A 12,346-nucleotide genomic window follows, 5' to 3' on the forward strand; every position below is an offset into this window, starting at 1 on the left:
AAGCAACGGGTTGACTGCCTGTGCGAATTCAAAGTCGGCTACCTCTGCAGACATGGCTTTGGAGTTGAGAAAGGCAGCGTATTCGGACCTTTTGTTCATGACGGAATCGATATCCTTGTTAATTAGGTTGAACTGTTCTTCGATCACAGCCCGGCTTCTTTGGATAACATCAAAACTCTGCTTGGCTTTCTTGTTGATATCTTCCTGTAGCATGGCTCGGACCCTAGCTTCAAAGAGCCGGTGTAGTTCATCTTGGACATTCATGTTGGCCTCGGATTCAAACCATGGTAATTGCAGCATAGATGATAGTGTGACTGGGCTATCGTATCCTAGATATATCGAAGCAAGGGCGATTTTTGTTTGCTTGATGTAATGTAAACGCAACGGTGAAATCAGTCAGCCTCAGACAATGTCCTCCTATGCACAAAGAAATAATGAAAAATTGCTACTAAGTTCACAAGACAGGCATGCTGCAAGTAAGCAGAATCTGGTAGCCTATAATATTACTCGGAATATACGTAGGTTATGCATTGTTGTGTTGTCGTTACTTTGTGTCATGCTTTGTAGGTAACGGAGGGAAACCCCATTTGTGTTTTATAGGGTGACCGTTCTGCAATGAAATTGATCTGAAACAGCATCACTCTTGGTCGAGGCTCAATATTTCCCCTTCGAGTGTGTTTTTGTAAAAAGAATGGTGACTACTTAGGTATAGATATGCTGCCTATGCCCTTTGTCTTCGTGGGAGCCCAAGCAAGAACCGCCATAAGGCTGCTTATGTATGCTAGATTCTTCAGGTTAAAATTAAATGACTATCTGACTCATTTATAGTAGTGTTCCTCTTTACTGTAAAGCATCTTGTGGCGGTCACTAGGCAGTATGTCGAAGTATCGGTTTCCGGAACATTCCACGAAGCCTCTGTATTGTGTCTACCACAGTAACTTTGATACATAGACACCCCCGGCCTAAAGCCTTGATAGGACTCACTGGTCTTTTTTTGCGCCTTGGTATCGAAAGGAAACGATAGAAGGTAAAAGGGGCTTATCCTCTACAGCTCAGAATCACACCATGCCTAACTAGCTGTCTCTCGAAGAATGAAATCATATAATAGAATGGCGTTTCTTTTGTCTTTCCGTGAGGCCATCTCCCTCAGGACGCTGCTATAAACCAGCTCGAGAATACTATATAACACTGCTAGGAGCCTACCATCCCATAGCAGTTACCTTGAACCAAGCCAACACATCCATACTGCATCAGCTAGACATATCGACATTACCCAACATCCACTCTACAAGATGAGCTTTCAGACAGGAGATGATCCTTATCTGGCCTCGTTTAACGATGGCCCATTGAAGTCCTCCTCAAACCTCAAGCGCCAACCCTCTCCTATTTCCACCACTGATCAGGCCGGCAGCTCCAAAAGATTTCGCTTGGAACCAGGTGCTGATACTCCCCTTGAGATGAGCTGCGATCTCATGCTACACCAGCGCCTGGGCCTGGAATGGCTGATGGAGCGTGAAAAAAGCCTACGGTGGGAGCATATTGGCCGACGATCTAGGACTGGGCAAAACAATCCAGGCCCTGGCCCTGATCCTCTCTCGGCCGGCAGCGAAAAGAGCAAAGAGCAAAACGACCTTGATCGTGGTTCCCCTCTCTCTCCTGAAACAGTGGGAAGACGAGTTCGAGAGGAAGGTCGAGCCGGACATACTCGATATCGTGACCTATCATGGCCCCAAGCAGAAGAAGAATATGCGCTGGGCGGAGCTCAAATCGCACGATGTAGTACTCACTACATACGATATGCTGTCCGGCGAGCTACGAAAGAAGAGATCGACCGAAAACTCGCGCGACCTGAACCTGCTGTCCCCTGATTCCCACTTTCACCGCGTGATCCTCGACGAAGCGCAACTCATCAAGGACCCAGGCACGGATCGGTCGCGAGCCGTAACCGAGTTGGAGGCGGACTTTCGGCTGTGTCTAACTGGAACTCCTATCATGAACTCTATAGATGAGCTTTTCGCGCTCATACAGTTCTTGAGAATTGAGCCCTACAACGACCAGGACGTGTTCGACGAAGAGATCGGGGCGCCGCTGCGCGAAGAGCTGTCGGCAAAGAAGGACGGCGCTGCCCCAAAATGCAACGGAAGGAGCAGGAGCGCAGCACCCACAACGCAAAGTCGGCGCTGGCAAAGGTGCACGAGCTCCTGGATCAGATCATGCTGCGACGGACCAAGACGGACCGGGTCCTGGGTCAGCCCATCGTCGACTTGCCCGAGCGGATCGAGGTGGACTGGCCCGTCACGTTCAGCAAGGAGGAGCGCGACATGTACGACACGCTCGACGGCAACGAGGACAAAAGCATCTGGCCCAAAAAGGGTGCCGCCCTGGTCAAGACAATGCGACTCCGGCAGCTGTGTCTCCACCCCGACCTTCTTCCGGATGCGCTCCAGGACCGAGACCTCGAACCGGGCAAAACCAGCAGCAAGGTCGACAGCGCCCTGAAGCTGCTCGATTCCATCTGGCAAGCGGACGAGCGGGCCAAGGTCATCGTCTTCAGCGGCTTCACGACGTTCCTGGACAAGTTCCGGGACCTGCTCATAGCAGGGGGCTTCACCAAAATGATCGGCACCAACATCCAACGCTACGACGGCAAGACGAACGTCAAAGCCCGAGACGACGCCTTAAAATACTTCCGGGAACGGGCCAAGCTGTTGCTGATGTCCACGAAGGCGGGCAGCATGGGCCTCAACATCGCCTGGGCCACGCACGTGCTCCTCATGGAGCCCGAGTACAATCCTTATGTGGAAGAGCAGGCGATTGGCCGGGCGCACCGGGTCGGGCAGGAGCGGGTGCTGACCGTGTATCGCCTATTTGTGCAAGGCACCATGGAGGAAGAAATCAGGAAGATGCAGAACGACAAGAAGGAGCATGTCAGGTTGGTACTCGGAGACGAAGAGGTACCTAGCGACGAAGAGACATCCAGCGACAGCGACGAGGTCTCAGAGGCGTAATGGATGAACATCCAACGATTGATTTGGCATGAGGACTAGATGGAACCTGTGACGAAAATGATAGAGAAAATTTTGGATAGAAATGCTTTCCGGCTGCGAGCTTAGATCAGGACAGAACGAGACGATGGCGATCGGTCCACCCCTGATAACCACCGAAATGTAGATGAAAATATAACAGCACCGTTCATAATACAGTGTGATGCTTGCTGGGATTTGACTCGCCGACAGACATTGTAAATAGGAACCTTCTATTAGGGTATCATTCGCCATAGTACACTTGGGCTGGAAATCGAGAACTGTGCTGTTAGCCACCAACGCTACCCTCCTCGTGGTGACGTGTCTTGAGCTTCTTTTCTGTCTTCATGAATTCCCGTATTCCGACAGGAATGTCTTTATACAAGTCTTCATCCCACATGTTCTTGCTGATCTCAGGCTGGCGGAGAGTGTGGCTGCCACCACCGTCGTCTTCCATGCTCGTAGTTTTACCATGACTTGGTTGCGATGCGCCCGCCCCGTCTAAACCCTTAGTGCCCTTGGTAGCGCTGACAGAACCAATTGCTTCCGGTGGTTCTTGCTGTTCCTGTAACCGTTTCTCTGCGGCAGCACTGGCCGAAGCCCATTCCTCCATGTCGTCGCGGTACTGGTCCCACACGCAGTTGACGCAGCCGCTCATGCAGCAGTTGTCCGGTTCTTCAGGCCGCGGCGGGACCAGGACACCGCCGATCAAGCTGCTCCGGCTCTGGAGAGCTTTTAACCTCTCGGCGCGCTCGATGGGGCCGGCTAGACGTGTTCCAAATATGATTTTTGCCTTTTCTTGTGCGGTAGCGGGTTCGGCTGTGGGCGACGGGGCGGGCGCGGCGCTGGTATCTACTGTTTCTCCTCCGCCTTCTGTATTGGGGGGGGTACATATTAGCATACTGTTCGGGGCTCTGTTGGAGTAGTTCTTACGTGCCGAGGCAGTCTTCTTCGCGGTGCTGCGCGAAGACTTGGTGGCAGAGGTGGTCGGGGGGCTCCTCGGGCTTGGTCTCGGGGATGGGCTGGGGCTTCGCCATGATGGCCTCGTAGTAGGAGCCGATGGGCATGGCCTGCTCGGTATTGGCGTGGTGGCCCTTGTTGGCGGCCGGGGGCGTCTTGTTGAAGGAGGAGATGGACCGGCGCGAGATCATCTGCGCTCCGCGGAAGAGCGACCGGGAGCCGGCGGACGACATGGCTGGTGAAATAAACGCTTGACGAGAACCGTAAAACGAGTGTTGAAAGGGAGCGAGTGAGTATGTGAAGTGAAGTGAGGTTAGAGGGCTTTTAGATGTTACCGCAAGCAAGCGAGGGTGTGACGTCGGCGACCGCAATTGATTGATCTTGGTCAAGAAATGGGAAGAAAAAGCCTCCAGCATCAATTGCAATCTGACCAATCCCGGCAGCCCGGCTTGCGGCTGAGCCAAAATCTTTCAGACGTCATGCGCCGCCCTCACCCGAGGGCCGATCAAATGGGAACTGACAAAGCCCGCGCTAACCTGAAAGGGGCAGCAGGTAAGGTACCTTTCACCAGGTACCTCCAGGCCCGCTTTGTTGATTTGACCCTGGAGCTCTCTTGGTGGGTTAACGCGAGTACGCGACGGATGGTTGCCAGTCCCAAATGTAAATAATTGTACTACAACACAAAGGCCATTCTACTAATAAATACAGCAGCTGCGCGCATACGATCGCGATAGGCCGCTGCCAATTGATGGAGTTCGGCGAATAGTTCTTTCTCTTTCTTTTCTTCTATGCCCAGCGAACCACCGCCAAACCCCTTCGGCACATTGTTGGAAGTGCATGTTTTGTCGCTAGCGCAGAAAGTTGCACATGCCATGAGAAGCTATTGAGGCCAGGCTCTAACTGCGACTTCTTTTATATCTCTACCAATGGGTATATAGCTAGCCAGCGACATACTCTAGGTGTCTATCATGGAGTCCTCAGCACCCAAGAGGCGGAAAACCTCCCCATCGAGCAGTGTACCGGTCGGCACCTCGGACGCGCCTGACGATGCAGCGAATCCTGGCAAAACAGCTCGAAATCCGACTTCCAGGCGGCCCTCTTTCGCATCCCCAACCAAGTCGAGTCTGGCACGCGCAAACCCAGAGGTACTCGAGCGCCAAAGCCAGCGATCCGCGACGGGGCGCTCACAACTCGAGGCCGCTTCCGAAAACGAGCCGGCATCGGTAGGACAAGAGCTTCCGAGCACACAACCAGTCCCGTCCGGTTCCCAGACGCCGACCCGCGGCTTTTTGAAGGGGGGCATGGCCAACAGGCCACGGAGGACGCCCAACAAGCCATCGCCGAGGCCCTTGCCGCCTCCCTCCGATCACGATGAAGAGCTGCTAGACCCCTTCAGAGGACAGGTTCTGCGCCGGTCCCCACCACCGGGTGTCTTGCCCAGCCAAGATGCCACGGAGCCAGAGCTCCCACCACCGACGCCAACAGACAAGGCCACATCGGACCCGCCCGCCCCTGCTTCCTCGTCCTACGGCATCCATCGCTCGCCAACGAAGCGTCCTAGAAGGAGCCGAGCGCTGGCTGAGCAGATGAGAAGTTCGCCGTTGAAGCAACCGGCAGTGCGGCCGGTCGAGGCAGCAGGGAAGACTACTACAACCATACCGACATCGCCCTCTCGCAGGCCTGGACCGAAGAGGATATCGGCCAGATTGGCCGCCGAGTCGGGCAAACCGCATCCCGCACGATCCGTTAGCGAGCCCGATGCATTATCCGAGAAGAAGTCTATACGAGATGCGCTCTTGGCGGAAGTTGCCCAGATGGAGGCTGACTTGGAAATCGCCAAATCAGAGAACGATAATATACACAATACGTACGGTTCGCAAGGCGCTAAAGTTAGTGTCCAGGACAAGGACGGTCTTCTCGACCTCTTGCGCCGCCATGTACTAACACCAAAGCCCGAGTCTTCGCCCGAGGACGCCTGGTTGGAGGCAGCCTTGAACCCAGTGTCTTTTCTTCTATTTGGTAACCCCGCGGCCATAGCATCACTGCCGTTTGCTGAGCCCAAGGAGGCCGAGGCGCCAGCACCCCCTATTTCACATCACCCTATACCTTTGAGTGCTGCTGAGGAGCTACCGTACCTCCAATTATTCAGCCCGCTCGTTTTTCAGTCATCAATTTCTCTACAACCCCGCAGCTCAAGAGACTCCGGTCACTTGATGCAAAAACACAAAATCACTGCGGCTTCCTCACCACAAGGTCTTTTCGCCGCCAGAATGGAAATGACTGTAGATACCAAGACGTTATCTATATCTGACTTGTCTGTCTCTCACCTGGAACCATCTGCGGCCGCAGAGCTCCGACCATTCATCGCGAAAATCGAGCAGGGCGCCATCAACAGCGCGTTACGGCGCAACATCAGCGTCGTGGCCTGGGCCATGGCCGAATGGACCCGCCTGGCCACGAAGCGGGCCTTGTTCTGGTGTCATGTGCAGAAGGAGCTCGGCACCGACAAGGACATGCTGCGTTGCGCGAAGAAGCTGCGGCGGGTCCGGAAGAGAAAGGGTTCCCCGGGAGGCCCAGCGTGGAAGATGAGGACAGCGACGAGGCCGAGACGGACGATAACGCTACGAATATGTACGATGCACGGAACGATGTCCCCAGGTCGGCTTTGCTGCCGCACATGGGTCGCACGAGTTTAGAATTGAAGCTGGGCCCGTCTCAAGAGGTTGGGCTACGGATCGAATGGAGGATAGACTTTGACTGGACTGGTGAGGGACACAGCCGCATTGGGGCTTTGGTGGAAACACCAAGCAAATGTACGTATTATCATGCATATCCCGCTCTTGATCCCCTTTCTACTTGTAGACAAAGACACTAACGAGAAGTTTAGGGCATCACCACGATACTAAACACAGCTTGGTAGGGATACCGGGCTTGTTCGACAAGGTGGTGCGCGGCAGCGGCAATCCTATGAAGGCAGTCAAGACAGTCGTGGCTCTGATCATTGGCGATCGAAAGAACTAAGCTGTGGTGGCGAGGCATGTTTGCTGCTTCTACTCTATTAGTTTGGTGGATTTATATCGATTACCGAGGCCCTCTGGTTTTAGGGGAGGGAGCACGCCCCGGTTGCGGTTCATACTCGAGCTATCATCACCTCACAAACGGAGATAGAAACATGACACAACGCCATTGCCACTATTATGATATTTTGACTGTAGCTTTCGTGAAGTAACATCTCGTCCCTCCACCGTCTAGGGTTCTCTTATTATTCCCGTATGTACCCCTTGCGTAGACCATAAACTCTTACATGCTTGCCCTCTGTGTTCACCTCGGGTGACGATACGTGTTTTACCCGCGTAGGTTCTCCCAGTAGAGTAGAAGTTGTATCCAGGCATTTAGTCGACAGTGACGCCCAGTCCGCGCAGGTCGGCCTTGGCCAGGTCGATCTCGGCCATCAACTCCTTGTGCGCCTCGGGTACATCGTTGAAGGTCATGACGTTCCAGCCGAGTCGGAAGAGGAGGTAGGCACCGAAGGAAACCAGAGCCCAGAAGGGAAGCTGTAAGGTAAGATTAGATAGAGTTAGTCCATCTGCGGTCGAAGAAGTCTGGAAGGGGGCAAGGGAGATGGTCGGATGGTATGGATGGTATGGATGGGGACGTACCACAGGGACAACCTCGGACTGGACCAGTTCAGGGAGGGGAAGAAGCTCCAGGTAGAGCGCCAGGTAGATCTATATATTCCAATTGCGGTGAGGTTAGCCAACAATTCGATAGGTTGATTTTGCCCACTTCCTTCGCCTAACAGGCGAGCGAGGCCTGGTGGGTTAAGATTGCAGCCATACCGACGATGCGAGAAGAGCGAGCGAGATGGTCTGCACGGCGCGCGTCATGGTTGCGGTTCGGTGGCTGGGGTGGTTTTGTTTGGATTGCATTAGGTTGAAAGAGAAGGGGTCTATTAGGTAAACACTCCCGATTGAGAGTGTGTGTGACAGAGAGAAACCGAAAATGAATGACTTTGTTGAAGATGTTGGATCGTGGTGATGCACAATTGACGATTGCTGGCTGCTACGGTATGCCACCCCGACAACCCCTGGCTGGCTGGCCTGAATTGATTGATTGATAGCTGAGAGGACACTTTTAGCGCGGCTGCTTGGGCTTGGGCAGAGCGCGCCCGCCCGCTGTGACGTTTGATTGGGTCCACGGGCCTAGCTGGCGGTGGTGGTGGGGCCTTGTATCTCCCGCGCCAAATGGACGGGCGGGATACAAACAAAACATTCCGGCTCTGAGCAGCACTTGATCTCAGCTGCTGGATTGGATTGACTTGACCTCATCTTTGGCTACAAATCAAATCCAAGTCCAACATTTGACCAACCAAAAGTCTATGCCAGGAGGCAGATTGCCTTTCCCTCGCCTTCTCGAAGTATGTTTATGTTCCATGCTAAATCTGACAGGTCGTGAGGATCTTTTTGTCCAGCAGGTGATCCTGGCTGCCGCATTCCCGCATTCCTCTTGTAGCAAACAAATTGGAGTGAGCCGACACTGGCAGATTAGAGCGGGCTGCCCGCATTCAGGCATCAAGGCTTCCTCTCACCGAAGGCAAACACGGCATGAGTCGGGTAATGGAACGAAGCTCGGACTAACTGACCAACCGGCTGGCCCAAGTACCTGCGTCCAGTCCCTATTATGTGTGTGTGTTTGCGCTTTTTCTCTTGAATGTACATCTTCACCTCGCAGGCTCGCCCACAAATACCCCTAATGCGGTGATTGTGGGTCGAAGATGATCGTGATATGTCGACTCCCATCCCAGGGAAAGCCGGGTATCAGGCACGCCTGCCTGGGCGGAGAAAACCGCCTAATCCCGGGTCGATTGCAGAGTTCAAGAGTTGCAATCAGATATGGATGGGCATGTTGCCAAGCGGTGATCTTCCCATGGAGTCTCTCCCCGCTTGCCCGGCATACCTACATGTATCTTCAACGGAACTGACTGGTCTCCCCTTGTAAGTGAAACAGATTGCTCCTATCCGATCATAAACTTTTGGAGATAGGGTTAGTCTTGCATATGCGACTGATCCCTTGGCCTGTGGGAGGTCCAGAAATACATCATTGGTATTAGTGCTAGGGGCATAAATAAGTTGCACAGAATCCTGTTCAACGGCCAACGCATGGGCAGCCATGCCCCCTACCGCCTATGAAACAGAAAGATGCCTAATACCGCAGGTATGACAGATAATCTCACAGGGGAGGCTTCTCGGTGATTGGTCGCTTATGGTCCTGCCTGGGATAAAGTATTTCATCAGTGAATATTGGTCTTATTAACAGGACTCAGTTCTGACATAGACACAAGCAACTCATCCAGTCAAGTTTCCACATGCCACTTCACACCATGCAATGCACTTATCCAGGCCGACATGCAGTAGCTAATAACGTGTAATGTCTTAGCCGGACCGTTGATCATTTTATGAACCGTTTGCATACTGGTCTGTACGTGGGACGATGAGCGCTTGTTGCGTCACACAGGCGAGGGAAACTTGATACTCCTCCCTATCGGGCAGGAAATTAAGGGATATTTGCCTGGCCAAACCACGCACATGCTGAGCAAACAGATTCGATATCGATTCACTCGATATAAGGGAGGTTATATTCACTCTCTTCCCTCTCCGTGCGGTTTTTCTGTAATGATGCCAAACAGCCTCTAATTATCTTTCTACTTCCTGCACCAAGGATTCCTTTCACCAGGAACACTTTTCCTTCTTGAATTCCCAGTCACTCGTTGATAATTGCAAAAGAAAAAAACAGCCAACCGAACAGTCAATCGCTTCTTCACTTCTCTCACAATGGCTCGCTACTACTCCTACGCGGCCATTCTCTCGCTGCTTGCCGTCATCAGCGGCGTCAGCCCCCGCTGGTCGAGGCCGCCGTCGCTAATGGCGGTAACGGCAATACGCAGACCCTCACGTCGACCTGCGACACCCCGGTCCGCACCACGACTGTCAAGCACACCATCACGATGACCGTCACGGTGCCGGCCCCGGTCGCCAACACCGCCGCCACGCTCGCTTCGGAGACCTGCACGGAGGAGGAGCAGCAGCAAACCTCCACCACTGTGACCCCCGTCGCCAACACCGCCGCCACGCTCTCTTCTGACACTTGCACCGAGGAGCAGCAAACCTCCACCACTGTGCCCCCTGTCGTCAACACCGCTACGCTCACGGAGACCTGCTCCGAGGAGCACACGTCCACCGTGCCCCGCGTCGTCAGCACCGCGACCATGACCTCGTCTTTCACCCACTTCCCGGCCCAGAATGAGACAGCCTCCGCTGGCCCCACCGCCACCACGTGCACTGAGGGTGAGGGTCTGAGCAGCGGTATCCCCGTCGGCAGCAGCTCGACTGCTTCTTCGCCTGCTTCGATTTCCATGGGGGTTCCGGCATCGTCTTCTTCGCCTGCTTCGATTTCCATGGGGGTTCCGGCATCGTCTTCTTCGCCTGCTTCGATTTCCATGGGAGTCCCGGCATCGTCTTCTTCGCCTGATTCGATTTCCATGGGAGTTCCGGCTACCACTTCTGCCACCTCGGCCGTCAATGGTCAGGAGACAACATCAAGCAGCGTCGACAGCATCAGCATGGGCGTGCCGGCTGACAGCACCACTGCCCCGGTACCTGCCACCACGTCGGAGTCGTCGCCGGAGGATTCCTCATCTCCTTCCACCGCCTACCCTACTTCTAGCACGACCCCTCTTCCGGTCACGGCTGGCTCGTCGGCCTTGGAGGCTTGGTCTTGGTACAAGAGAATGCCGGGAACCATGGGTATCGCGGGACTCATGTTCGTGGCTGGGCTTATCTAACCGAATCTGAACATAACCTTCTTCTTGAACAACACAGCAAATGAGATTCATGGCTGTAATTAGGGTGAAAAAAAGGGTTTGTAACCTGTGGCGTTTGTATTCTTGGGGGATGATGGGATTGGGTCATATGTTGAATGAAGAAAGACTTCATCAAGTAATCTAAAAGTTAATACCGAAAGATGCATGGCTGCTGGGTCTTGCGCTTATGTATGGACCACGGCCTTGCAACGAACCCTCCCTCCCTTACCTCATATTTCAACAACCCACATCGTGACGAATACTTTGCCCTTTGTTACTCTCGTGGCAACTTTAGATGCTGCTGGTACTAATTCAAAACCACGGGCCTGTCTGTCTGTTGTTGTGTGTGTGAGGTGAAACTCATGTTGCCTACCAGGCCCAAGAAGCAAAGGGAGCTGCTCACACATTTCACCTATGGCAAGTATTATTGTTACTCAACTGTTGAAGCACCTTTGTGGTCTTAGCATTCTGCAATGCTTGAAGCATATGGTAAAAAAATTCATACGTTTAATAAATCTTTAATATCACCAAGCCCATAAAGCTGGAAACATGTTGAACCAACGAGATAAGACTGGATTTGGAAACTGCGTACTGACATGTACGAAATTCTGCAAGACCCTTGGACTTACAAAATCCCCTAGACAGTTTGCTGGTGTTACTATGCAAACATCGTGGGGTATTTCTCCGTTATCCGTTACTCGATATCGCTTAATACTTTGATAACTCAGGTTCTGTTAGAACATCGTTGTTGAACGCCCAGGACAAAGGCATCTGCAATGGTATCAAACCTGGAGAAAGTTGTTTTCACATACCAAGGCTGGTGACTGCATCATAAATGTACCAAGACTGCTTCTAGTTCTACTGCCAAAGCAGGCCGCTCCTCGTTGCACTTGCTGAAGCGGGACAAAACCACGGAACCTCGAGGCCGGCGGAAAAAATAAGAACCTTACTTGGGGTCACCAGCACCGCGACTGTATAGTCCCTGTGGAAGCCAAGAAATGGCCGCCTGGTTGACTGTCCTACATGGCCCTTGCAAAACAGGCAATCATTTACACCACGATCTACGCGGGCGACAGCATCTCGACATGTTCCTGCGCTTTCCGTGCTAGGCTTACCAAGCACAGCATGCATGGCCTAAAAGCAAATCTGAGATATCCGATACCGAAATTTACCACTTTTGGGGTTACCTCTAAATTGTGCAGTCCATTTATGTTGCGCCAGCATCCAATGATTCAAGCCAGAGGTCGGCTGATGGCTAACTGAGATACGGGGAGGGTGTGCGATGTGATGTAATTGCCCCTACAAGATTCTCCTGAGAAATACTAGTCGTGAAGGATCAGTTTCGCACGGTAAGTGCCTGTAGAAGGTGGTTGGCATCGCCTTGTCTGTGAGAGACGGCAAGTCGTCATGGAAGTGACGTAGTTGGAGTGGTTCAATGGGCAAGGGTGCATCAAAAACACGACGACATTGAGACATTCAATCCGTCAAGTTGGGTACTGGTGTA

General features: G+C 53.0%; 5 protein-coding genes across 5 annotated transcripts; 3 read left to right on the plus strand and 2 right to left on the minus strand.

Annotated features, from left to right (window-relative positions):
- Positions 1-1,292: 1,292 nt before the first annotated feature.
- PG997_005557 (SNF2 family N-terminal domain-containing protein) lies at positions 1,293-3,008 on the plus strand (the record flags this gene model as incomplete). Its single annotated transcript, XM_066809872.1, has 3 exons — positions 1,293-1,437; positions 1,523-2,102; positions 2,159-3,008. 3 exons carry the CDS (start codon positions 1,293-1,295, stop codon positions 3,006-3,008), a joined length of 1,575 nt encoding a protein of 524 aa, XP_066668795.1.
- A 304-nt stretch (positions 3,009-3,312) lies between these two features.
- On the minus strand, positions 3,313-4,216 carry PG997_005558 (uncharacterized protein; the record flags this gene model as incomplete). Its single annotated transcript, XM_066809873.1, has 2 exons — positions 3,313-3,896; positions 3,961-4,216. The coding sequence occupies 2 exons, from the start codon at positions 4,214-4,216 to the stop codon at positions 3,313-3,315; spliced, it is 840 nt and encodes a 279-aa protein (XP_066668796.1).
- Positions 4,217-4,951: 735 nt separating this feature from the next.
- On the plus strand, positions 4,952-7,004 carry PG997_005559 (uncharacterized protein; the record flags this gene model as incomplete). The annotated part of the gene is given in 3 exon segments (XM_066809874.1): positions 4,952-6,503; positions 6,515-6,796; positions 6,871-7,004. The coding sequence occupies 3 exon segments, from the start codon at positions 4,952-4,954 to the stop codon at positions 7,002-7,004; spliced, it is 1,968 nt and encodes a 655-aa protein (XP_066668797.1).
- Positions 7,005-7,375: 371 nt separating this feature from the next.
- Positions 7,376-7,870, minus strand: PG997_005560 (Dolichyl-phosphate-mannosyl transferase; the record flags this gene model as incomplete). Its single annotated transcript, XM_066809875.1, has 3 exons — positions 7,376-7,537; positions 7,643-7,711; positions 7,823-7,870. The coding sequence occupies 3 exons, from the start codon at positions 7,868-7,870 to the stop codon at positions 7,376-7,378; spliced, it is 279 nt and encodes a 92-aa protein (XP_066668798.1).
- Positions 7,871-9,987: 2,117 nt separating this feature from the next.
- On the plus strand, positions 9,988-10,824 carry PG997_005561 (uncharacterized protein; the record flags this gene model as incomplete). The annotated part of the gene is made up of 1 exon (XM_066809876.1): positions 9,988-10,824. One exon carries the CDS (start codon positions 9,988-9,990, stop codon positions 10,822-10,824), a length of 837 nt encoding a protein of 278 aa, XP_066668799.1.
- Positions 10,825-12,346: the final 1,522 nt, after the last annotated feature.

This window comes from Apiospora hydei, assembly GCF_038363865.1.
Source record: "Apiospora hydei strain CBS 114990 chromosome Unknown utg000005l_segment0_segment0, whole genome shotgun sequence".
Taxonomy (NCBI): Eukaryota; Fungi; Ascomycota; class Sordariomycetes; order Amphisphaeriales; family Apiosporaceae; genus Apiospora; species Apiospora hydei.